The sequence below is a fragment of the Manis javanica genome, chromosome 6, assembly GCF_040802235.1.
Source record: "Manis javanica isolate MJ-LG chromosome 6, MJ_LKY, whole genome shotgun sequence".
Taxonomy (NCBI): domain Eukaryota; kingdom Metazoa; phylum Chordata; class Mammalia; order Pholidota; family Manidae; genus Manis; species Manis javanica.
The window spans coordinates 21,890,665-21,916,152 of NC_133161.1; the positions used below are offsets into that span (position 1 = coordinate 21,890,665).

The 25,488-nt window shown below is 43.7% G+C and overlaps 1 protein-coding gene across 2 annotated transcripts; it reads right to left on the bottom strand.

Annotated features, from left to right (window-relative positions):
- Positions 1 to 25,488, bottom strand: SMKR1 (small lysine rich protein 1). Of its 2 annotated transcripts, XR_001851536.3 has the most exons (4): positions 25,098 to 25,488; positions 14,902 to 14,995; positions 13,808 to 13,977; positions 1 to 3,606 (listed from the first exon to the last, which is right to left on the bottom strand). XR_001851536.3 is itself a non-coding variant. In XM_037019640.2 (2 exons), exons 1-2 carry the CDS (start codon positions 25,098 to 25,100, stop codon positions 16,638 to 16,640), a joined length of 201 nt encoding a protein of 66 aa, XP_036875535.1. In that variant the 5' UTR covers positions 25,101 to 25,466; the 3' UTR covers positions 15,002 to 16,637. The 2 variants fall into 2 exon arrangements, 1 of the variants encoding a protein (XP_036875535.1); XM_037019640.2 differs by lacking the exons at positions 1 to 3,606; positions 13,808 to 13,977; positions 14,902 to 14,995 and adding an exon at positions 15,002 to 16,835 and having other exon boundaries at positions 25,098 to 25,466.

The window sequence follows — 25,488 nt, forward strand, 5'->3', positions numbered from 1 at the left end:
TTTGGTTTTTTTTTTTTTTGAGAGGGCATCTCTCATATTTATTGATCAAATGGTTGTTAACAACAATAAAATTCTGTATAGGGGGGTCAATGCTCAATGTACAATCATTAATCCATCTCAAGCCTAATTCTCGTCAGTCTCCAATCTTCTGAAGCATAACGAACAAGTTCTTACATGGTGAACGAATTCTTACATAGTGAATAAATTCTTACATGGTGAACAGTACAAGGGCAGTCATCACAGAAACTTTCGGTTTTGATCACGCATTATGAACTATAAACAATCAGGTCAAATATGAATATTCGTTTGATTTTTATACTTGATTTATATGTGGATCCCACATTTCTCCCTTTATTATTATTTTTTTTATTTTTAATAAAATGCTGAAGTGGTAGGTAGATGCAAGATAAAGGTAGAAAACATAGTTTAGTGCTGTAAGAGGGCAAATGTAGATGATCAAGTGTGTGCCTGTGGACTAAGTATTAATCCAAGCTAGACAAGGGCAGCAGAATGATTTGGTATTTTTAATATGGTAAAATACATGTACATAAATTTTGTCATTTTAACCATTTTTTAGTGTATGGTTTAGTGGCATTAAACACATGCACAGTGTTGTACAGCCATCACTACTACCCATTCAGAACTCTTAAATCATCCCAAACAGAAGCTCTATATCCATTAAACAACAATTTCCCATTCTGCCCTCCCTTAGACCCTGGCAACCCCTATTCTACTTTATATCTCTTTATGAATTTACCTATTCTAGACAACTCATAAAAGTGAATCACACAATTTTTTTCCTTTTGTGTCAGGTTTATTTCACTTAGCATGTTTTCAAGTTTCATCCATGTTGTAGCAGGGTCAGAATTTCCTTCCTTTTTCAGGCTGGATAATATCCCACTGCACAGATAGACCACATTTTTTTTATCCTTTCACCTGTTGATGAACACCCGGGTTGTTTCCATCCTTTGACTACCGTGAATAATGCTGCTGTGAGTGTGGGTGTACGAGGATCTGTTTGCGTTCCTGCTCGCAGTTCTGTGTATGTACCTAGAGGTGGAACTGAAGGATCGTATGGTAAGTCTATGTTTAACTTTTTGAGGAACTGCCAAACTATTTTTCACAGGGGCTGCATCAAGTCTGGAGCAATTTAAATGAAGAACAAATCTATTTCAAAAGCCTCAAGTCAGCCTGGACTGGAAGGATGGTCTAACTCCAGATTTTAGGAGGCAAGAGCCTCACTGGGCTGTAAATGTGGGTGCCCCATCTTAGTTACAGGGACAATGACAAACTGGCAGCATCCAGTAGAGGGTGACCAAGAGGGGTCATGGCAAGTAAAAAGTGGTTGAGGGGACAGGAGCGTTTCGCCTGGAGAAAAATGGGTGTCCTCTCCAAAAAGAATGGTGTCCATGAGTATGAAGGGCTGTCATGTGGCAGAGTGGACAGGCCCTTCTGCAGTCTTGGAGGTAGGAGGGGAGAGCTGGGAGAAATCCACCGGGAGACCAGCTTCGCTGAACACGCCTCTGAGGGCCAGAGCCCGCTGTGGCCGTGTGCCCCCTGCCCTGGGCAGTGGCAGCAGGTTGTAAAGATTCCTGTGATGGGTCATCGCCAAGGTCCCATGCCTGGGAGGCTGGTGAAGAAGACAGCACAGAGCAGCAGCTCACACTTCGTAAGATTCTCCTGCTGTTGTTCTGCTTTTGAACAAACAGGAGGGTTAAGCTTGGGAGGTTTTTCTTCTAATTTTTTGCGATTGACAAAGTCTTGTGCTTCCTTTTTACACGGAAGTCCAAAGCACGTAGGAAATAGTAGTGTAATTGCTGGATTACGTGTTTCATTCCCATAAATCTAAACATTAATCAAAATAAAGTATTTAAGCACGGTCATCTTATTTGAATGGTTTCTCTAGAAGTTGTTGGAGCACAAGAAAGTGTGATCAGAGGTAAGGAGAGTTTCGATACTTAAAATTCTGATTAGCTCAAGTATCCTAACTAGGCTTTGGATGCCTCCAGGGGTGGCTCCTTAAACAAAGAAAACAGCATAGATGCATTTGAGGACGCATTTTTTTTCTGTAATCGTACTCTTAATACCACTTGTTTCTAAACCTTGTTTCCTTTTTTATTGTTTTCTGAGTCTGTTTATTACAAAAGTAATGCATGCCTCAGATGGTTATTAGTGCTTCCAGTTCTCCCCTAGGGCATGCTGCCGCGCTCTATTTCCCCACTCCCTTGAAGTTCGGTGTGGCGTGTGATTTGTTTTCACCAATATGAGAGAAGTGACCTGTGTCACTTCCTGGTGGGAACTTTAAGAGCCCACATGCAACGTACACGTCTTTCTTTCCTTCCTTCTGCCTGAAATCTGTTGACACTCCAAATGGTGGCTGCTCTGTGAGCCTGGGTCCCTGAGTGAGGGAGACATGGAGCAGACCCCCAGCCCACCCTGAGTGGACATGGTGCCTGAAGGAGAAATAAGTCTTTGGGCCAGCCCTCCATGAATGTAGCTTTAATATGAAATAAACTCTGTTGTTTTAAGCCACTGAGATTTTGGCATTATTTGTTATTACTGTAGCATACCTAGGTTGTTAAAAAAAATCCTTCAATATTTACATGCCAATGTAGCTGGGAACAAGAAAACCATCAACAAGCCAGCGAGCCCTGCTATCACAGAGCTGCATTCTGGCAGGAAGATAACCATTAAACCACGACTTGTGCAATTAGCCATTTAATTGAAAAGTATGGAGACTACAGAACACTGAAGAGTGATTACAGCAAATGACCTAACTGGGTCCGCGGTCGGGGGACGGCTCTTGGAGGATCTGAAGCTGGGCTCTGAAGGATGACTGGGAGTCAGCGGGTGAAAGGGAGTCATGCTCCCTGCAGAGGGAGCAATGGGAGCATAATCCAAGCAAAATCCACAAGCCAGAAGGGAGCTAGAGTGGCCAGAATGCCCGAGAACAACGAGGAGAAATGAGTGCCAGGAGGGGGCAATAGGCAGGGGTCGCACTGCGAAGTGCTTGTGGGCCTTGGAGGGAAGTTTGGTCTCATCCCAAGAGCCACGGGTCACCATTGGAGTGTTTGAAGCAGAAGAGTAAAGTGATCATATCTGTACTTTCAGAGGGAAACAGCCAACACAGGATTTGTGTGTGGGAAGGAATGTCAAGTGAGGAAAAATCAACTCCAACTTGGCTCTGACCAGAAAGACAAAACCTGATGCAGCCCCCAGACCCAGCAGCAGGCGGTCCTGCCCAGCCTTCAGGAGCATCTGGCCACTGCGGTGACAGCCAAGCAGGCTCCCTCTTGGGCTCTTACAAGCTCAGGAGCACATGCTGCATCCTCCCACCACCAGGGGGAGACAAAGGAGCTGGCTGACGGGCAGGGGAGCCAGCCACATTCTGACACCAGGGGATTTGGGTTGGTGCACAAGCTTAGGTTCTTCCCTTACACATTTACTCACAGATTGCTATTTTATAGAGAAGCCTGACATGAAACATTCCCTCATCCTCCCTGCCATCTCTGCAGCATGCTGCCCCAGAGACCCCCTTTCCTTCAGGTTTCTTCTACCTTCTCATCTTCCTTCTCTCTCTGTGCCAGTGCCTCTTCCTCCTTGTGCCTGTAAATGAAAGAAGATTGTCTCAAGGCTCCTAATTCCTAATTCTGTGCTCTTTTCTTATCTGTATCCTATACTCCTGGTTAATATTGCTCTTCTGGGCTCTAGTCCCCAGTTCCCCAGTGCCTGTGGGACATCTGCCTGGAGTTTGCACAGCCATCTCACATCTCCCAGCGAGAAGGTCTGATTCACCTGGCACGAGTTTTACATGCTTCAGCAGTTACCAAATCCCACTCATTCCGAGACACTTTTTTTCACACTTGAACACCATGTGTCATATAACTGATGGCATTTCATTGTGAATCAGTGGTGGGTTTCTCCCTTCTTTCTCAGTGGCACATAAAATGGTGGTATGGGTTGCAATCCATCGAATTTTAGAATTGATGGCCACTTAATCGAAATCTGGGATACCCCAACTGGTGGTTATCAAGCAATTTCACTGGAGCAGTGGAGGCAGAAGTCTAAATGTAGTGGTTGAAGTCTAAATGTAGTGTGAAATGTAGAGAGGACATTCCACAAAACAACTGGGCCTGGACTTTTTAAACTGTGAGCATCATAAAAGACCAAATTTAAAAAAGAAGGTAACTATCTCAGATTAACAGACACTTGACAGTTACATCATCATAACAGGCATCACTGATCAAAAAAATCCATAAAGAACATTATTGGGATAATGAGTAAAAATGAATATAGGCTATTACATAATACTGTATAGATGTAGTATCTTGACAATGATAATCTCATTGTGGTTATATTGGAGAATGTCCATGTTCTCAGGAGCTCAATTATTTAGGGGGAAGGGTCATCATATATGCAATTTACTTTAAAATAGTTCAGGAAAAAAAGTGTGTGTGCATTTAAAATTTTGCCACATTTACTATATTTATGTAAAATATATATGCATTACATATATGTGCAACACACATATGTATTAGAGACCCACAAATTAACATTTTGCCATATTTATTTGCTCACTTCTGATTGTGTGTACATATACATGTATACATGTATATATGCATTCTTATATGTATACATACACATGTGTATTTGTATTATATATGTATATAATATACACAGATACTACATATGGATTCATATATATGTACTTATACATAGAGGGTATATATGTATGTAAATGTAACAAATTAGTTCCTTAATCTAAGTCAGTGGTTCTTAACTGGGGGGTGATTTTGCCTCCCTGGGGGGGTGAGGTCTGGTTGTCTCAGTTGAGGGGCTCTGGTGGGGGAAGGTCAGGAAGGTGCCAAACATGCCATAACACACAGCACAGGCTCCCACAAAAACAAGCCACCCAGCCCCAAATGTTAATAGCGCCGAGGTTGAGAACTCTGGTCCAGTTAAAGGGTCTGGTTGTTTATTGTACCTTCTTTCAACCACTCTGTAGACTTGGCGTTTTTAAAAAATACGAAGTTGGTATAAAAAAAAAAAGTGAGGTGGGGGAGGAGCCAAGATGGTGGCGTGAGTAGGGCAGCGGAAATCTCCTCCCAAAACCATATATATTTTTGAAAATACAACAAATACAACTATCCCTAAAAGAGAGACCAGAAGATACAATACAACAACCAGGCTACCTCTACACCTGTGAGAACCCAGTGCCTCATGAAGGGAGTAAGATACAAGCCGCAGCCTGGTGGGACCCGAGCATGCCCCAGACCCCAGTTCCCTGGCAGGAGGAGAGCAGTCAGAGTGGGGAAGGAGCGGGAGCCCAGGACTGCTAAATACCCAGCCCTAGCCATTCACACTGGAAGTGCAGACACACAGTGCGTGGTGTGCTGGATATTAGGGAAATGGACCAGTAAAACCTGCGAGCGGGTTCCCACAGCTGGCACCCCTGGGACAAAAGAAAAACAAGTGCTTTTTGAAAGTCTTAAAGGGACAGGAGCCTCACAGATGGACAGAAGCATTCTGGCACACTCAACCCAGCAGCTAGGAATCCCGGGGAACTCCAGGTGCCCTAACCCCCTGGGTGGCAGCAGAGCTCTGAGGCCCCTCATGGCGATAAACAGTGTCCTGCCCGTTCCCCCTCTGGCATGGCCCCGCCATAGTGGAGCAGCAGCCTGAGACCGGCCATGCCCACAGCAGCCATGCAGAGCCTCCAGGGCAGCCGCCAGGGCCAGACTCAGAGACCCCGTCGGTGCACAGCTGCCCAGCACAAGCTGCTAGGGGTCGCCATTCTCACAGAAGAGGAAGGTGATAAGCAAGCAGGAAGGGACTTTGTTCTCCCAGCTAACACATGCACCAACTGCCCACGACTACCTCTACTGCTATGAAAAGGCAGAAGAATTTGATCCAGACCAGAATTACATAGACATCCCCTGAGAGGGAACCTGGGAAGATAGATCTAACCAATCTTCCTGAAAAAGAATTCAAAATAAAGGTCATAACCATGCTGATGGAGCTGCAGAGAAAAATGCAAGAGCTAATGGATAAAGTTGTGAGGAAGAATACAGAAATAAAACAATCTCTGAAGGGACTTAAAAGCAGAATGGATGAGGTGCAAGAGGCCATTAGTGGAATAGAAATCAGAGAACACGAATGCAGAGAAACTCACGCAGAGAGAGATAAAAGGATCTTCAGGAATGAAAAATTATTAAGAGAACTGTCTGACTAATCCAAATGGAACAATATCTGCATTACAGGGGTACCAGAAGAAGATGAGAGAGGAAAAGGGATAGAAAGTGTATTTGAAGAAATAATTGCTGAAAACTTCCCCAAACTGGGGGAGGAAATAGTTGCTCAGACCATGGAAGCACACAGAACTCCCAACAGAAGCGACCCAAGGAGGACAACAAGACACATAATAATTAAAATGGCAAAGATCAAGGACAAGGACAGAGTATTAAAGGCAGTCAGAGAGAGAAAATAGGTCACCTACAAAGGAAAACCCATCAGACTATCATCAGACTTCTCAACAGAAACCTTACAGGCCAGAAGAGAATGGCATGATATATTTAATGCAATGAAACAAGGGCCTTGAACCAAGAATATTGTATCCAGCATGATTATCATTTAAATATGAATTCCCAGGCAAGCAAAAGTTAAGGGAATTTGCCTCCCATAAACCACCTCTACAGGGTATTTTAGAGGGACTGCTCTAGATGGAAGTGCTCCTAAGGCTACATAGATGTCACCAGAGAAAATAAAATCACACCAAAGAAAGTAGACCAACCAAATACTAACTGAAGGCAATAAAATAAAATCAACTACCCACAAAAGCAGTTAAAGGAAACACAAAAGAGCACAAAATAAAACATCCAACATATAAAGAATGGAGGAAGCGGAATAAGAAGGGAGAGAAATAAAGCATCATCAGACTGCGTTATGATCAGACTGGGTTATGAACTACCCAAGAGCAAAGTTAGATGGTAGGATAGTAAAGAAGCTAAGCTTGAAACTTTGGTAACCACGAATCTAAAGCCTGCAATGGCAATAAGTACATATCTTTCAATAATCACCCTAAATGTAAATGGACTGAATGCACCAATCAAAAGACACAGAGTAATAGAATGGATAAAAAAGCAAGACCCATCTATATGCTGCTTAGAAGAGACTCACCTCAAACCCAAAGACATGTACAGACTAAAAGTCAAGGGATGGAAAAAGATATTTCATGTAAACAACAAAGAGAAAAAAGCAGGTGCTGCAGTACTAGTATCAGACAAAATAGACTTCAAAACAAAGAAAGTAACAAGAGATAAAGAAGGACATTACATAATGATAAAGGGCTCAGTCCAACAAGAGGATATAACCATTATAAATATCTATGCACCCAATACAGGAGCACCAACATATGTGAAACAAATACTAACAGAATTAAAGGAGGAAATAGAATGCAATGCATTCATTTTAGGAGACTTCAACACACCACTCACTCTAAAGGACAGATCCACCAGACAGAAAATAAGTAAGGACACAGAGGCACTGAACAACACACTAGAACAGATGGACCTAGTAGACATCTATAGAACTCTACACCCAAAAGCAACAGAATACACATTCTTCTCAAGTGCACATGAAACATTCTCCAGAATAGACCACATACTAGGCCACAAAAAGAGCCTCAGTGAATTCAAAGACTGAAATTCTACCAACTTCTCAGACCACAAAGGTATAAAACTAGAAATAAATTGTACAAAGAAAGCAAAAAAGGCTCACAAACACATGGAGGCTTAACAACATGCTCCTAAATAATCAATGGATCAATGACCAAATTAAAATAGAGATCAAGCAATATATGGAAACAAATGACAACAACAACACAAAGCCCCAACTTCTGTGGAACGCAGCGAAAGCAGTTTTAAGAGGAAAGTATATAGCAATCCAGGCATATTTAAAGAAGGAAGAACAATCCCAAATGAATAGTCTATAGTCACAATTATCGAAATTAGAAAAAGAAGAGCAAATGAGGCCTAAAGTCAGCAGAAGGAGGGACATAATAAAGATCAGAGAAGAAATAAATAAAATTGAGAAGAACAAAACAATAGAAAAAAACCAATGAAACCAAGAGCTGGTTCTTGGAGAAAACAAACAAAATAGATAAGCCTCTAGCCAGACTTATTAAGAGAAAAAAAGAATCAACACACATCAACAGAATCAGAAACGAGAAAGGAAAAATCATGACGGACCCCACATAAATACTAAGAATTATTAGAGAATACTATGAAAACCTATATGCTAACAAGCTGGAAAACCTAGAAGAAATGGACAACTTCCTAGAAAAATACAACCTTCCAAAACTGACCAAGGGACAAACAGAAAATCTAAACAGACCAATTACCAGCAATGAAATTGAAGCGGTAATCAAAAAACTACCCAAGAGCAAAACCCCTGGGCCAGAAGGATTTACCTCGGAATTTTATCAGACATACAGAGAAGACATAATACCCATTCTCCTTAAAGTTTTCCAAAAAACAGAAGAGGAGGGAATACTCCCAAACTCATTCTATGAAGCAAGCATCACCCTAATACCAAAGACCCCAACAAAAAAGAAAACTACAGACCAATATCCCTGATGAACGTAGATGCAAAAATACTCAACGAAATATTAGCAAACTGAATTCAAAAATATATCAAGAGGATCATACACCATGACCAAGTGGGACAACATTCGAAAATCCATCAACATCATCCACCACATAAACAAAAAGGACAAAAACCACACGATCATCTCCATAGATGCTGAAAAAGCATTCGACAAAATTCAACATCCATTCATGATAAAAACTCTCAACAAAATGGGTATAGAGGGAAAGTACCTCAACATAATAAAGGCCATCTATAATAAACCCACAGCCAACATCATACTGAACAGCGAGAAACTGAAAGCTTTTCCTCTAAGATGGGGAACAAGACAGGGATGCCCAGTCTCCCCACTGTTATTCAACATAGTGCTGGAGGTCCTAGCCACGGCAATTAGACAAAACAAAGAAATACAAGGAATCCAGATTGGTAAAGAAGAAGTCAAACTGTCACTATTTGCAGATGACATGATATTGTACATAAAAAAATCCTAAAGACTGCACTCCAAAACTACTAGAACTAATATCTGAATTCAGCAAAGTTGCAGGATACAAAATTAATACACAGAAATCTGTGGCTTTCCTATACACTAACAATGAACTAGCAGAAAGAGAAATCAGGAAAACAATTCCATTCACAATTGCATCAAAAAGAATAAACGTAGGAATAAACCTAACCAAGGAAGTCAAAGACCTATACCCTGAAAACTACAAGACACACTTAAGAGAAATTAAAGAGGACACTAGCAAATGGAAACTCATCCCATGCTCTTGGCTAAGAAGAATTAATATCATCAAAATGGCCATCCTGCCCAAAGCAATTTACAGATTCAGTGCAATCCCTATCAAATTACCAACAGCATTCTTCAACGAACTGGAACAAATAGTTCAAAAATTCATATGGAACCACCAAAGACCCCGAAGAGCCAAAGCAATCCTGAGAAGGAAGAATAAAGTGGGGGGAATCTTGCTCCCCAACTTTAAGCTCTACTACAAAGCCACAGTAATCAAGACAATTTGGTACTGGCACAAGAACAGAGCCACAGACCAGTGGAACAGAATAGAGACTCCAGACATTAACCCAAATATATATGGTCAATTAATATATGATAAAGGAGCCATGGACATAGAATGGGGAAATGACAGCCTCTTCAACAGTTGGTGTTGGCAAAACTGGACAGCTATATGTAAGAGAATGAAACTGGATCACTGTCTAACCGCATACACAAAAGTAAATTCGAAATGGATCAAAGACCTGAATGTAAGTTATGAAACCATAAAACTCTTAGAAAAAAAAGAGGCAAAAATCTCTTGCACATAAACATGAGCAACTTCTTCATGAACGTATGTCCCCAGGCAAGGGAAACAAAAGCAAAACTGAACAAGTGGGACTACATCAAAATGAAAAGCTTCTGTACAGCAAAGGACACCACCAATAGAACAAAAAGGCATCCTTCAGTATGGGAGAATATATTCATAAATGACAGATCCGATAAAGGGTTGACATCCAAAATACATAATGAGCTCACACACCTCAACAAACAAAAAGCAAATAATCCAATCAAAAAATGGTCAGAGGAGCTCAACAGACAGTTCTCCAAAGAAGAAATTCAGATGGCCAACAGACACATGAAAAGATGCTCCACATTGCTAGTCATCAGAGAAATGCAAATTAAAACCACAATGAGAATATCACCTCACACCAGTAAGGATCACTACCATCCAAAAGACAAACAACAACAAATGTTGGCGAGGTTGTGGAGAAAGGGGAACCCTTCTACACCACTGGTGGGAAAGTAATTTGGTTCAACCATTGTGGAAAGCAGTATGGAGGTTCCTCAAAATGCTCAAAATAGAAATACCATTTGACCCAGGAATTCCACTTCTAGGAATTTACCCCAAGAATGCAGCACTCCAGTTTGAAAAAGACAGATGCACACCTATGTTTATTGCAGCACTGTTTACAATAGCCAAGAAATGGAAGCAACCTAAGTGTCCATCAGTAGAAGAATGGATAAAGAAAATGTGGTACATATACACAATGGAATATTATTCAGCCATAAGAAGAAAAGAAATCCCCCCATTTGCAACAACATGGATGGAGCTAGAGGCTATTATGCTCAGTGAAATAAGTAAGCCAGGCAGAGTAAGACAAGTACCAAATGATTTCACTCATATGTGGAGTATAAGAACAAAGAAAAAACTGAAGGAACAAAACAGCAGCAGAATCACAGAACCCAATAATGGACTAACAGTTACCAAAGGGAAAGGGACTGGGGAGGATGGGTGGGAAGGGAGGGTTAAGGGGGGCAAAGAAAGGGGGCATTACGATTAGCATGTATAATGTCAGGGGGGGCACGGGAAGGGATGTGCAACACAGAGAAGACAAGTAGTGACTCTACAGCATCTTACTAAGCTGATGGACAGTGACTGTAATGGGGTTTGTGGGGGGCACATGGTGAAGGGGGTAGCCTAGTAAACATAATGTTCCTCATGTAATTGTAGGTTAATGATACCAAAAAGAAAAGTGAGAGGGGAAAAATGTGCAACAGAATGGTGAGGACGTGAAGAAAAAAGCAGCACAAATTCTTTCCAGGATCTTGTCTGTAAAGGAGTGAGTTCAATCACACTGCTGACCCCCTCCCATGAGGACGTGTCCTGGGGTCTCTGTTCAGTGACACGTGACCAGTCACAGTGGTACCATCCTCTGGCCCCCAACAGCTCCCCAACATGCGGTACAATGAGCCTGGGCTATTGTAGGACAAGGTGGGTCCATCAGAGCCTCCATCCTGTAAAAAACCAGAGAACAGGAATGTAGGAAGCTGGTGCCCTAAGGATGCACAGGAAGAGACCACACAATAGAGCCGGAGTCTTCACACCAGCCTGAGGCTGTGGGCAAGCAGGAGCCTAGAGTAAGCAGGACCGAGGAAGCAGAGAGAAGATTAACAGACACAGGGCAGAAAAAGCATTAGCAGTTGGTAGAATTGGTGGTCTCGCTACAGTGAGCACAGGGGCGAAAAATCGCCGTCCGAACTGAGCTCCCTGGCGTTGTCTCAAATCCTGGCTCCAAGACTCCGGCTGGACCTGCAAGTTTTGGCTAAGTGACAACAAGGGATTTGAGGTGGTTTGGGGAAACGCAGACTTGACCATGCATTCAGGCAATAAGGGAAACAAGGAAATAAAAGAGGAGAGGAACACAGCGGAGCTGAGTGGGGTGGCAGGGTTACACCACGGCTTCTCAAAATAGGCCTCTGAAGACAGCAGAGGGGTGTGGGGCAATGACGGAAAACTTCATGCCTCACAGCACAGTGGGCGTGTAACTCATGGCCACTGAGTAACTAAAATTATGGCTGGATTGCACCTGAAGTGGGAGCCCAAATGTTCATTTTCAAGTGTAAAATAAAATGAAATGATTCAGGTCCCAGATCTTAAAGTTCCACTAACTTCTGTTCCTCTTTGCTTTCTTGGCTACAGCCACACTCTCCCTGGAGCCATGGAGGCCATGGAGGGTGATTAGGTGACCAGGGGACAACTTTATGTGTCTGGGCTTGCAGAGCTGGCCCGTGTGGTGGAACACTTTCCTGCTGTTAATGTTCAGAGATCAGCTCCACAGGGCTGGAGGAAAGAGGTGCAGGATAAAGGGACCGTCACTATGCAGAAAGCATCCCTTGGGAGCCTCAGTGGGCTGGAAGAAGGAACCTGCTCCATAGAAGAGGTTGGACTGTTCCAATGAGAAATGGGCTCTGTTGGAACTCCATCTGTGCCCTTGCAAAGGAGGGGCCAGACTGAATCAGGCACGTGTGGTGTGGGGACACTGCCCCCTACTAGGGAGATCAGGCTGGCAGCCTCTCCCTTGCAGAAAGATGGACAAGAGTCTTCAGTCCCCATTTGGGCCACTGCTTCCAATTTTTCTTGCCCCTGGCATCCAGCAGGTGTTTGAACAGGACATGGTCCCTCTGCCTCATCTCTGTTTGGGCCACCTGCTCTGGAATTTGGTACTTGCTCTCACCTCCTTCATCTCCCAGTCTTTTAGGACCTTTGTTAACTTGTCATCACCTTGTTGAAATTGAGATCTAACTCTCATACCGTAAAACTCACCCTTTTAAAGTGTACACTTCAGTGGTTTTAGTATATTCACAAGGTTTTGCCACCATGACTAGTTCCAGAACACTTTTCTCTCCCCAAAGAAAAAACTCAACCCGTTAGCAGTCACCTCCTATTTCCCTCACCCCCAGCTCCTGGCAACCACTAATCTACTTTCTGTCTCTGTGGATGTGCCTGTTCAGGGCAGTTTCTATAAATGGAGTTACGTGAGTTGTGGCCTTTTATGTCTGGCTTATATTACTTAGCCCAACGATTTCAAGGTTCATCCACGCTGTAGCAGGTATCAGAACTTTATTCCTTATGTGGCTAAATAATATTCTATTACATGGATAGCCTGCATTTTGTCCACCATTGTTGATGGACATTTGGGTTGTTTTCACTTTTTAGCTATTATGAATAATGGGGCTATGAATGTTTATATACAAGTTTTTGTGTGAATGCATATTTTCAATCCTCTCAGTCACATACCTAGGAGTGGGATTGTTGGTATACAGTAACTCTACTTACATTTTGAGGAACTGTCAAACTGTTTTCTACAGCAGCTATATATTCTTTTTACATTTCCACCAGCAATGTGTACAAGGGTTGCATTTTCCACACATCCTCACCAACACTTACATTATTGCCCCTCTTTTTGATTATATGTCATCAATTTTGCAAGGGGAACTTCCATTCTAAAAAATGTCCTCTATCCACATGCTATTTCCAAATCTTCCTCCTCAGCTAACGTTTTGTGTATTATTCCTAGTCAGTGTTCCCTCCCATCCCACCTTTTAGCTCCACAGGGCTCTGCTTCTATCCTCACGCACCAACAGAGCCTTCCTCACTAAAAGCTCCCAAACCTTCCAGCAAGGAGGCTTGTCTCCTGGGCAGTGCTCGGCCTGGGTGCAGACTTTCCTATCTCAGCTCCTTTCATGAGCCCTCTCAACCTGCAAGGAGGGTCAGGATCCTTGCTCAATGGGGTTTCTGGGAAATAAAAATAGCAGTTCAAGGACTTGTTTTATCATCAAATGCCCTCCAGATGTCCTATAAAGGTATCTTCACCCCACCCTCCTCTTAATCACCTTGATAGACTGTATGAAGAATGTGCTTTGAAGCTGAAGTTGAAATAAAAACTTGAGGGCCCCCATCATGATGAGCCCGTGCCATCAGCCTGCTTCGCCAGGTCTAGGGGCCTCTGGGCAGGATGTCGGTCTTCTCCTAGTGCCAAGCATACAAGTTGCTCAACAGATTGCTGAAATGAGATAATTTTGTTGAAAACGTTTTAAGTGCAGGGTTTCACCAAAAAAACTTAATTTCTCTCAAAGTAAGATGTGTCAAAACTCTGATATAGCTTGTATGTAGTAGTCAGTGTCATATACTGCTGTGCCACCATAGCTAGTTAATTCAAAATTCCTAGTGGGCTTTAAGATATGGAAGAAACCCAAGTGTCCATCAGTAGATGAATGGATAAAGATGTGGTACATATACACAATGGAATATTATTCAGCCATAAGAAGAAAATAAATCCTATTTGCAACAACATGGGTGGATGGATATAGAGGGTACTATGCTCAGTGAAATAAGACAGGTGGAGAAAGACAAATACCATATGATTTCACTCATTTGTGGAGTATAACAACAAAGCAAAACAGAGGGAACAAAACAGTAGACTCATAGACACGGAGAAGGAATTGTGGTTACTAAGGGGACGGGAAGGGGGAGGCGGATAAAGGGGCACAGCAATGCACAATCACAATGTAAGTCTGTCATGGGGATGGTGGTACAGCAAGGAGAATACAGTCAGTGATTCTGTAACATCTTTTTATGTTAAGAGATAGTAACTGCACTAGAGGGGGTGAGGATTTAATAATATGGGTAACTGCTGAACCACTGTTCCATGTGTTTGAAACCAAGATAGTATATCATAAGAATGTATATCAACAATAATTAAACAAAAAAAATTCCTATTAGCTTCTAAGAACCCCAGGGTTCCAGTGAGCATAACACTAAAACAGTCTTTAGCCCCTCTGCTAAAAACTGGGTGTAAACCCAGGTACACAGTGCCCCAACCAATCAGATTAGTACCTCCTCTATTCCTATGCTTACAATCCTTCCCGTTCACCATCTGACCATTTCAAAAGAAGAAAGCATTACCACTTCCAGATGACCTCCTTACCTGTAACTGTGTGCTGACTGGCATGCTCCATGGTCCCCTAAATGATGTTATCCATGCTGGGGACAAGATCAGAAGGAAGCTCTGCAAGTGCCACCTGCCAATGTTCCAGTAACATAACTGCTCAGATATGAACTCCTGAACCACGTGAGGCAGAGGGCATTAGACATCCTACAAGTTCAAAGACTCAGCAAGCCTTGTAGCATCTGGTTAGGCAGCATTAATGTGAGCAGTGCTTCTCCAAGGGTGTGGTCCAGCGGCTACACAACCAGGGTTTAGGGGAAATGCAAATTCTTGAACCCCACCTTGCCTACTGGGTAGAGCCCAGCAATCTGCACTTGGACAAGTTCTCCAGATGACCATGATGCAAGCCCCAGTTTGAGGAGGACTGAACTAGAGCTATGTGTTCACAAAGAAGCTGCTCCTCCGAGCGAGGGCTCCTCTGGCAATGAGCAAGGTCCTACATGGAACCTGCACAGATGGGACCGCTGGACAAATGTCATTCCTAACCAACTCAAGGAGGTTATGAGCCCCCCACTTCTCTAGTAGAAAGATTCTTGTGATTTCCTTTTCTCTCTGGTATCTATGAAATCCTGAGTCCTGGGTTACAGCCTTCCTTAGCAAACCTCATGAACCTTTGAGCTCCTAATGATACTCCCCACCCCCGGCATCACTGTAGTAATTCGAACAAAGTAGATGACCCCAGAGCGGTGCTGCCTGGGAGAACCACCTAGGAGCTAAGATCTGTGATGAGACCCCAGTGCAGGGGCCAGCGCAGGGGAGGGTCAAGGCGTGCCAAAAAGACGGAGCAGGAGGCGGGGGTGGGATGCTAAGTGATTCAGAGCTGGCATTTACACTCAATGCCTTTTCTTCCAAGTTTCACCTTTGAGGCTTTTTGGCCTCTTGGGCCAAGGGGAAAGAACCACAGTTTTCTCTCTTGAGCGACTCTTTAGGTTTCCAGAGTATCAGCAGAATGGCCCATGGCAAATTTCTGGCACCAGTTCCATTACTGAGCCAGCCAGGTTTAAAAGAAAGCCTGCAGAAGGTGGGAAGAGGATGTAAGTGTGGAGAAAAAGAGAAAGAAGGGTCCAGTGAAGCGGAAAGAGGGCGGCTGAGCCCTGCACCCCGACACTGCAGCTGTCAGCTCCTCTGAGCCACCTGTTTATGTGCCCGAGCCAGGTCAGAGCGTGGTGACCATCTTAGTCTCCACCAGCATCTGTGGCTAATTAAAACCAGATGAGAGTCAGGCTGCTGAGATGAAAATTATGGGAACAAAATATTTTTCTTGAAAAAGATGGGGAAAGGAAACAGTGCCCAAGAGAGGGATGTTCATAAGCAAATCCTGTGCTTTAGGCCATGTCTTCTCTAAATAACAAACCCCTTTTTGGCAAAAGAAAACAGCTCATACAAGCTAAAATTGCCTTTTGAGAGCAAGGTTTAATTCTGACCCAAAATTATAATGAGTTTCTAAAAGTCCTATCAAGTCCACCATGCTGTGTGGGAACTACTCAGACTTTTTCCCTTTAACTTCTGAAAAACCAAAGTTTGCCTCCCTATACCTGGATTTCACTGAGTTAAGTAAAATACGTTTCTTTATCATTAGCTACCACAGAAAAGCAGAGTTAGCTTGCATCTCAAGTTGTCTTCAGTAAAGTCTATTTTGCTTGCAATAACTGTATTATCCTGATTTCTCCAAGTCCTCTTCTCTGGAACAGAGATATGCTGTGAAATGTGATCTTCTAAGTCTTGTCTTTCCCTCTCTTTGACTTGGGAGCACCTGGCCATCGGAAGCCTCGCAGGTGCAGGCAGTCAGCGACGTTGTGGGCGATGTAGTAGAGGTTCAGCATGGCAGCTGGGCTGAGGATGTCCACTTCGGGTTTCTTCTGCTTCTTCCCATGAGACTTAGCCCGGCCTTTTCCTTTTTTCCCTTTACCTGGCTTTCAAAGACAAGTATATACACATGGCAAAAATTAGCTTTTATAACTGTGACATAATTTTCAACATTTGCTATTGAACTTAAAAAGTATATATATTCCTAAAAGGAAAAAATTGTAACAAAAACTTCGGCCTGGAGTGGGAGAAGTCAAAGGAAATCTAATTCTACAAATGTATTATTAAGCACATCAGATTAAAAAGGACTCAGTCCAATGCAATGTGTGGACCTGATTCAAACAAACAATCTGTAAAAAAGACATTTTTTTTTAGGCAACTGAGAAAACTTGACAATATCAAGGAATTACTAATTCATTAGGCCTGAAAATGGTATTGAGTCATAGAAAAAAGTTTACACATTTCAGACATACATACTAAAATCTGTAGGAATGAAATGAAAGAAGGCCTGAGATTTGCTTGAAAACACTGCAGCTTCCTCCCCATTACCACCAAAAAAAAAAAAAAAAAAAGACAGATGAAGCAAATGTGGCAAGATCCTGATAATTTCTGAATCTGAGAAGTGGATATGTGGGAATTCATATTACTATTCCATTTCTGTGTATCTACAGAAACTTTCATGCTAAAAGCTAAATTAAAAACTCATTAGGCAACCAGAATGCAAGTATTGTGGCACTTGTTACATAGTCGTCTCCATCTCCGTAAGCAGTCCTGAGGATTGAGGTAAGATACAAGGCACTTAGCGTGGTGTCCGACAGGAAGCAAGCACTAAACAGCTGTTGCTATTGTTTCATCACCGCTAATCCTCAGAGCTGTATTTCAAGGGAGATAGGTTTTGTTCCTGTCTTCAAAATGGGAAGTCAGGGGCTTGGCAAGATTCCAGTGCAAACCAGCATCCACCCAGCTCAGCATCTGTGCTCTTGCTGCCACATGCTGCCAGGGTCCTCTGGGAAAGGGAATGGATCTACCCTTACCTGGGAATAAACTCTCTCTTTGAGCTGCACAAAGCTGAGTTGTCTTCTCTATGTTCTACAACCTACCTACACAGAAAATAACACATAAAAGTGTCTCTCATAGGCAAGGTAAAGGAGAAAAATGTCTAAGTTATCAAATACCTGCAAGGGCTAAACATTTGTATAAAATGATGTCCTGTTCATAGCATCTCACTTTTTCAATGTCCCAAGCTAAGCAAAGAAAACCAGAGTCAGTGTGTTTAAAACACTACAATACATTTTCGTTAAGTAAAATGGAGTACATTCCTAGATACAAAACTCAGGAAGGAAGATGGAAAGTATCTTGCCAACACAGTGGCCTGGCTTCTGGGAGGAAGTCCAATGAAAAGCAACAATATGAAAAACCCCTTTGATAACTGCATCTCCTGATAAAACATCCCCTTGAGGTGTGGGATGTACACTACCATAAGCTTAAAGATATTGGGTCTTAGTTTTCTTTATGATTTTATACTTTTTTGCATGTTAACAACACTTGACTTGCCTGGAATAACTGCAAAAAAAAATGTGTGTGTTTTAATCTTTTAAGTGGTTTGAGAAATAAAATTCACATGAAGTTTAACATCTTTTATTTAAAGTTCTCATCTTTTTGTAGAAATTGGCTGATTCTAAAATTCACATGGAAATTCAAAGGACGTAAGATAGAGGTTTGACATTTTTATTCTAAGTTCTTATCTTTTTGTAGAAGATTCTAAAATTCATCTGGGAATGCAAAGGACTTTGAAAAAGAAGAACAAAGTTGAAGGATTAATACTATCTTATTTCAAGAATTATTATAAAGCTACAGTATCCAGACAGTACGCGATTGGAGTCAAGACAAATAGATCAATGGAATAAAGAGTCCAGAAATAGATCCACACATAAAGGTACAACAGATTTTCAACAAAAATACCAAAGGAACGCAGTGGAGCAAGGATAATCTTTTCAATAAGTGGTGCTGGAACAATGAATATCCATTTGCAAAAAAAATGAACCTCAACCCATACTTGCACTACATACAAAATTTAACTCAAAATGATATATAAACTTAAATATAAAGCTAAAAACTATAAAACTTCTAGAAGAAAATATAGGAGAAAACCTTTGTGACCTTGGATTAGGCAAATATTTCTTGGATATGACACCAAAAGCACAATCTGTGAAAGAACAAATGGATAAATTCACCATCAAAATTAAAACCCTGTGCTCTTCAAAAGATACTAAGAAAATGAAAAATGAAGCCGCATATTGGGAAAAAATATGTGTAAATTATGTATCTGATAGAGTCCTTCCAGAATAAAGGACTCCTGAAACACAGTAACAACAGTAAAATATGGTCAAAAGATTTGAACAGACATTTCTCTAACGAAGATATACAAATGGCCAATAAGCAGATGAAAACATACTCAACAGCAAGGAAATGCAATTAAAACCACAATGAAATACCAGCACACACTTACTAGAATGGGTCAAATTACAAAAACTGACCATACCAAGTGTTCATGAGGATGTGAAGAAACTGAAACACTCATACAATGCTGGTGGAAATCTTCAAATGACAAAGCCACTTTGGAAAACAACTTGGTAGTTTCATTAAAACTTTGAACACTCATCTACCATACGACCCAGCCACTCCTAGGTATTTACCAAGAGATATGATAGTGCATGTTTATTTAAAGACTTGCACATAAATGTTCACAGTAGCTTTATTTGTAACAGCTAAACATGGCAAACAGCCGAAAAGTCCAATAGTGGGTGAATGGATGAACAGTGGTATAACCACACACTGGCATACACTCAGCAATAAAAAGGACTAACTATTGATACATACTACAACATGGGTGAATTTCAAAATAAGTGAAAGAAGCCAAGAAGCCAGACAAAAAAAAAAAAAAAAAAGAATACATACTGTATAATTCCATCTATACAATACCCTGAAATTACAAACTCATCTAGAGACAGAGGGCAGATCAGTGGCTCCCTGGGGTGGGAGAGGCAGTGCATGGAGGAGCAAAAGCAAAGGATTAATTACAAAGGAACATGGGGAAATTTCTGGGGTGATCACATGTTTATCATCTTGATTGTGGTGATGGCTTAGTGGAAGCACACATGTACCAAACTTAACCAAATTGTACATTTAAATATGTACATTTTATTGTACATAAATTATACCTCAATAAAAGTAAGAAATTACTGTAAGTGAGTGAAAATCGCCAGTTTCTGATCTGGTTGGGTTGGTTTAATACAATGCCATGGCTTGTGGCTGTTCCTGGTCTCAGCACACAGAGCTCCTGAGCTGAAGCTCTCCAAACTTCCTTAGCGAAGATCACTTGGCTCCAGCCACACTGGCCTTCCTTCTAGTTCCCAAACTTGCCAAGCCCCTCTAATCCCTCCTCTTCTTGGAGACCTTCAGAGGGGGCATCATTTGTTTCTTGTCTTTGTGTGGGCCTCTGCTCAAATACCACCTTTTTAGAAAAACCTCCCAGACACTATAACTCTATTCCATCTATAACTAGTGTGACCATATAATTCATTGCCCAAACCAAGACAATTCAACAAACATAAACTGGGACTGTCCTAGGGAAAGATGGAAGCAAGTATAGATCTCCCAACAACCCTCCCAACCACGTTGCTTTCTATCTCCTTACACTAAGCACACTTCACTATTTAACTGTATTTTCTTGTTCATGTATTTATTGTACGTTTCCTAACCTGAGGTTTGTCTAGGAGTTCACCATTGACTTCCCAGGGCCTCGGCACATTGTAGGGATGAATAAATATTTGCCAAGTGAACCAATTTCATCTCAGATGCAATGCAGACTCAGGATTTAGAAAGCAAATGTAGATTTCTGCTTTTCTGAATTTTAAGATCCCTCCTTCATTCCTTCAACAAATATTTAACAAATATCTGTTATAAACCTGGTCCCGAAATTCTGGGCTCCTATCTTCATGTGTTTTATAGTCCAGTGAGGGAGAAATCACAGTTTATTCATCAACTATGTTGTAAAAGAGAGCCCAGGATACATGGCATTATGATGACCTCATCTGGGACGTGAAGGTAGAAGGAACCCTTGGCCTATGGCGTGAGGGGCAGGGAATTCCCAGGCAGAGCAAACAGCCTGTGCAAAGGTACTGAGGCTGGAGAGAACAGGCCATGTTGAAGGGACCAAAGGAAAAAAAAGACCAATGTGGCCAGCCCTTAGGCAACCACAGGACATGGGGTTGGGGCACAGTGATGACAGCAGTGGTAGCTAGAAAGATAGGCAGTATGTAGCCTTTGAAAACTATAGTATTTGGCCTTTATAAAGGAGCAGTGGGAAGCCATTAGCTTAAATGGCTTTATTAAACCATTCTCCTTCAGGTCTTCAGGCTCTGAAAGAAAATGGCCATAAAAACCATGTGAAGTAATGTGGGAATAAACCAATTCAAATCAAGAAATATTTTTTTAGTGCTTTCATACACAATGAAGTGGAAGGAACATGGATTTATCAAACATGTTTCTACACTACAGTCAAATGGGGCTGAGGAGTAAGGCTTTTCACGGTGAGACAGGCAAAGCACCAAACGTGAGGTGCAGAGGGGGCAACAGGGCAGCAGGACAGACATCTAAGCTGGGCCCACCTCAACGTGGGGCAGGTGCACAAGGTTTCAAGAAGAATGTGTGTCTAGTGTGAGATGTGGTGTCTTACCAATGGGTTTCAGCCCCAGGCAACTTTGCTATGGATTCAGTATGACCAAAGAAATTGACAGCAAAATGTTCTTGGGGTGAAAGGGTTATACCCAACTTTATCTCCACAGTGGCAGGTCAGTCAATAAAATCCCGTTCACTCTGCATGGCGAGTCCGCATGCAGCAAGCTGGTCTACCTCTGTGCCCTTCTGCCCACATAGCCATCCTCCAGGCCTCTCTGCCTGCACAGCCATCCTCTGGGCCCCTCTGTCTGCACAGCCATCCTCTGGGCCTTTCTACCTACACAGCCGTCCCACACAGCTGTCCTCTGGGCCTCTCTGCACAGTCGTCCTGCACAGCCATCCTCTGGGCCTCTGTCCTCAGCGCTGCCACCAGTCCAGCCTCTGCTCTGCTCTCCTGCAGCCTTGCAGCCATGCTACTGTGTTGCACCCAGAGCACTGGGTGGAGCTCTTTTTTATAGAGTCAACAGCCATGTATGGCCCACAGTGTGCAGTGAGCTAGTCAACCAGGGCCAGGTGAGAATCCTGGCCCCAGGAACTCTCATTTTATCCACACTCCACCCCTCCAGGATTCTCTCCTCTCAATCTATGTGCCCTTAGTCCTCTGCAATGGTCCCTGTGCAAGGAATTTCAAACATTGTTCTCCAGCCTCTCCAGCAAAAAGTCTTGCAGACACACAGGCCAGACTCGTGGCTCTGTCTCTGACCTCTGCCTCTTTGGTCTTAATGGCTTGAACTGCTGCACTGGTTTCAGTTGTTGCCACAGCTTCAGTAAGATCCTATTTGGCTTCCTGTCTAATTTTCTTCCTTCTACTCCTGCCTGTATTAAATCAACCCACATCTGGGTCCTTGTTACCTTCATGGGACCCCTTAAATTCTTCTTGTGAGTAACAGGTCTTATTTCTTTCCAGGTTCTTGTTGCTTCAGCCTCTCCTAAGTCTGCTATTGTACATGTCACCTCACATTTTGTAATCGCTGCCTCAAGGCGGGGTGCACTGTCAGGGAAGACAGCTTCCCCATATCTGATCCCAAAAGAACAATTTCATTCACCCCTAAGTCCCACGCCCCCCAGCTCAGCCTGAGTACAGGGGCAGAGCATAGAGTACTCCATGACCTGGGGAGGGGGCTGCTTCTCTCCTTGGGGTAACTTTCAGGGGCTGGGTCATTATTTTCTTTACAACCACTGGGCATGCTTTCAGTACAGGAGGGGCCAGTGCCTCCAGCACCATCCCTTCATCTTTCCCCAGTTCCTCCATTTCTGGGGCTGATGGCACCTTTCTCTCCACTCCCCCAAGTGCCTCCTCTGCAGTGCCTTGCAACAATGCCAGCTCAGTCTTCAGAAGCTCTTACCTCAATACTTTGCAGCTGATGTTCTCATGCCACCTCCACCTGTACTTCCTTCAGGAGTTCATCTTTTTCCTTGATGGCCTCTTCCTCCTTCAGAACACCTGGCAGCACTGCTGTCTCGTTCTGTCCAATGGCACCTTGCTGTCAGCACTCTCGTGCCGCCTCCTCTCACATCAAGGCCATTTCCTTCAGGGAATCCACAGAAATTTTCAGCTCGTATTCTCGTGCCGCCTTCATATCAATGCCATTTCCTTTTTCAGGGAATCCACATAAGTTGGCAGCTCACGTTTTCGTGCTGCAATTTCTTCAGTCTCTTCTGTAGACCTTTTTAATACTGTGAGAAGCAGCCAACCCACAGTTCCTGCTGCCTCACAGACACACTTTCTCTAAGGACCTACTTACTATACCAAGAGCCACCCTTACTGCCTCAGGTGTCACCTCCACTTGCCTCCAGTCCTGGGGTGGGGCCCGGTCCTCTAGGAGGCAAGCCACCTCAGACCACATACCCATTAGGGGACAACCCACTGTCTCCCCATTCACAGGGGCAGGCCGCTGAAGCACCCCTCCCATAAGGGCAGCCTGTCATTTTCCTTGGTCAACAATGAATCCTACCAACTATGCCAATTGTCTTGCCAATGGGTTTCAGCCCCAGGCAAGTTCGCTATGGATTCAATGTGACCAAAGAAATTGACAGCAAAACGTTCTTGAGGTGAAAGGGTTATACCCAACTTTATTTCCAGGTGGCAGGTCAGTTACTATAATCCTGTTCATTCAGAGTGAGTGCACATGCAGCAAGCCAGTCTCTGTCTCTGGGCCCTTCTGCCCACACAGCCATCCTCTGGGTCCCTCTTCCACACAGCCATCCTCTGGGCCTCTCTGCACAGTCATCCCGCACAGCCGTCCTCTGGGCCTCTCAGCACAGTTGTCCCACACAGCCGTCCTCTGGACCTCTGTCCTTGGCGCTGCCACCACTCCAGCCTCTGCTCCACTCTCCTGCAGACTTGCAGCTGTGCCACCTTGTTGTGCCCAGAGCACTAGGCGGAGCTCTTTTTATAGAGTCAACAGCCATGTATTGCCCACAGGTGTGCAGTGAGCTAGTCAACCAGGGCCAGGTGAGAATTCTGGCCACAGGAACTCTCATTTTATCCACATGTGGTTTTTTTTTTATTTTTTAAAGCAGAAAAGATAATATAATAGATAAGCCCAAGAGGTTGAGGCCCCTTTACCAAGGGCTAAGTGTCTAGCTCAGAGCAGTAGTTAAGTTGAGCAGATCATGAAAGTCCCTGAGAACCTGGGTGGAGGCTACAAGGTCACAACCATTCTGGGATGATCAAAATGGCAAGGAAGGAGGACAAAGGAGATGGAGAGGCCCACAGGGAGGTAGTGAGCTCCTGCCAGAATCCAGGCAGGTGGTAAGGTGTGCTTGCCTTGACTAGTGGGCTGTACCAACAGGAAGTAGGTCACAAGTGACTGCATGAGGACTGAGAAACAGGAATGCTTATGAGTTTGAGGCCAAGAGAATGAATGTGCCACAGGAAGGTGCAGAGATGGTAGTGGTTAAAAGAGCTGGATTTTGAGCACAGTTTGAAAAGGTTCTCTGGTGGAGACATCCAGTGGGAAGTTAGAGGAGGAGGTCTGAAGTTGCAGAGAATGGTTTGGCTTAAGATGGAGCTCTGTGAGCCAGTGACTTGGAGGCGAGATGGAAGTTAAGGATGTTGCAAGCTTTTCTGGACATAAAATGCAAGAATCCCCTGCACAAATGTCTCCTCCAGAGCCCTTCCTCAAACTAGGGTTGGAAGAGAGAAACACTGTCTAGAGCTAGCAGTCTGGTCGTACCAAGGCTCATTTTTCTACTCAAACTGCAGAGCCCAGGACAGAGGCAGCAGGAGCTAGGCGCCTGGGTCAGTCGCTGTTGGCACATACTGGTGCCCTGGGGTTCCACACCATGTCACCAGACTCTCTTTAATTCCCACACCTTCTGGTTGTGAATCGGACTTGGAAGAACCAAGGAACTAAAACCAACCAACTCACAATAAGAGGGCTTTATCTGATTCTGCTACTGCTTGCCTTCTGATTCCCTTCGGCTCAGGCAGACCACCTGGGAAACTCATTTCCCCTTTTCAGGGTTCAGAGCACTGGGCTGGCCACCACCCACAATAAGCAGAGATGAAGGTGCCAATCTCATGGCCTAATAAATCTTATTAAAGTGTACCCTCTATAAGGCAGAACCGTATTAATTTGGCGACAGCTTCAGAATCTCTTGTACTTAAATAAGATGCTTATTACCATGGTAATTCCTTTCTCAGTTGAGCAGGTGAGCGCTGCATGGGTTCCCAACCCCGAAATAAAGAGGGTGAGCACAGTTCTCGGTATCACCTAGGGGTGGCGACCCCGCACCCATGGCTTCCTCCTCCGCTCTCGCCAGCGAACCGCCGCAAGCCCGGGACCTCGCCACGCTTCTCGGGAACTCGCGACACTCAGGGGAGCCCAGCAGCGTCTGGGGGCAGCCAGTTACCGAGCTGCCGCCAGCCGGGGGTTGAACGTCCGCCGCACGAGGCCGCGGGCTGCGCGTCTCGCGGTTAGCCAGCCGCTGGGGCTGGTGGTGCCGGGTTCTCAGGAGCCGGACGGCCGCGCGCACAAACGCCGGGAGGTGCGCGCCGCTGGGACGGGGCCGCGC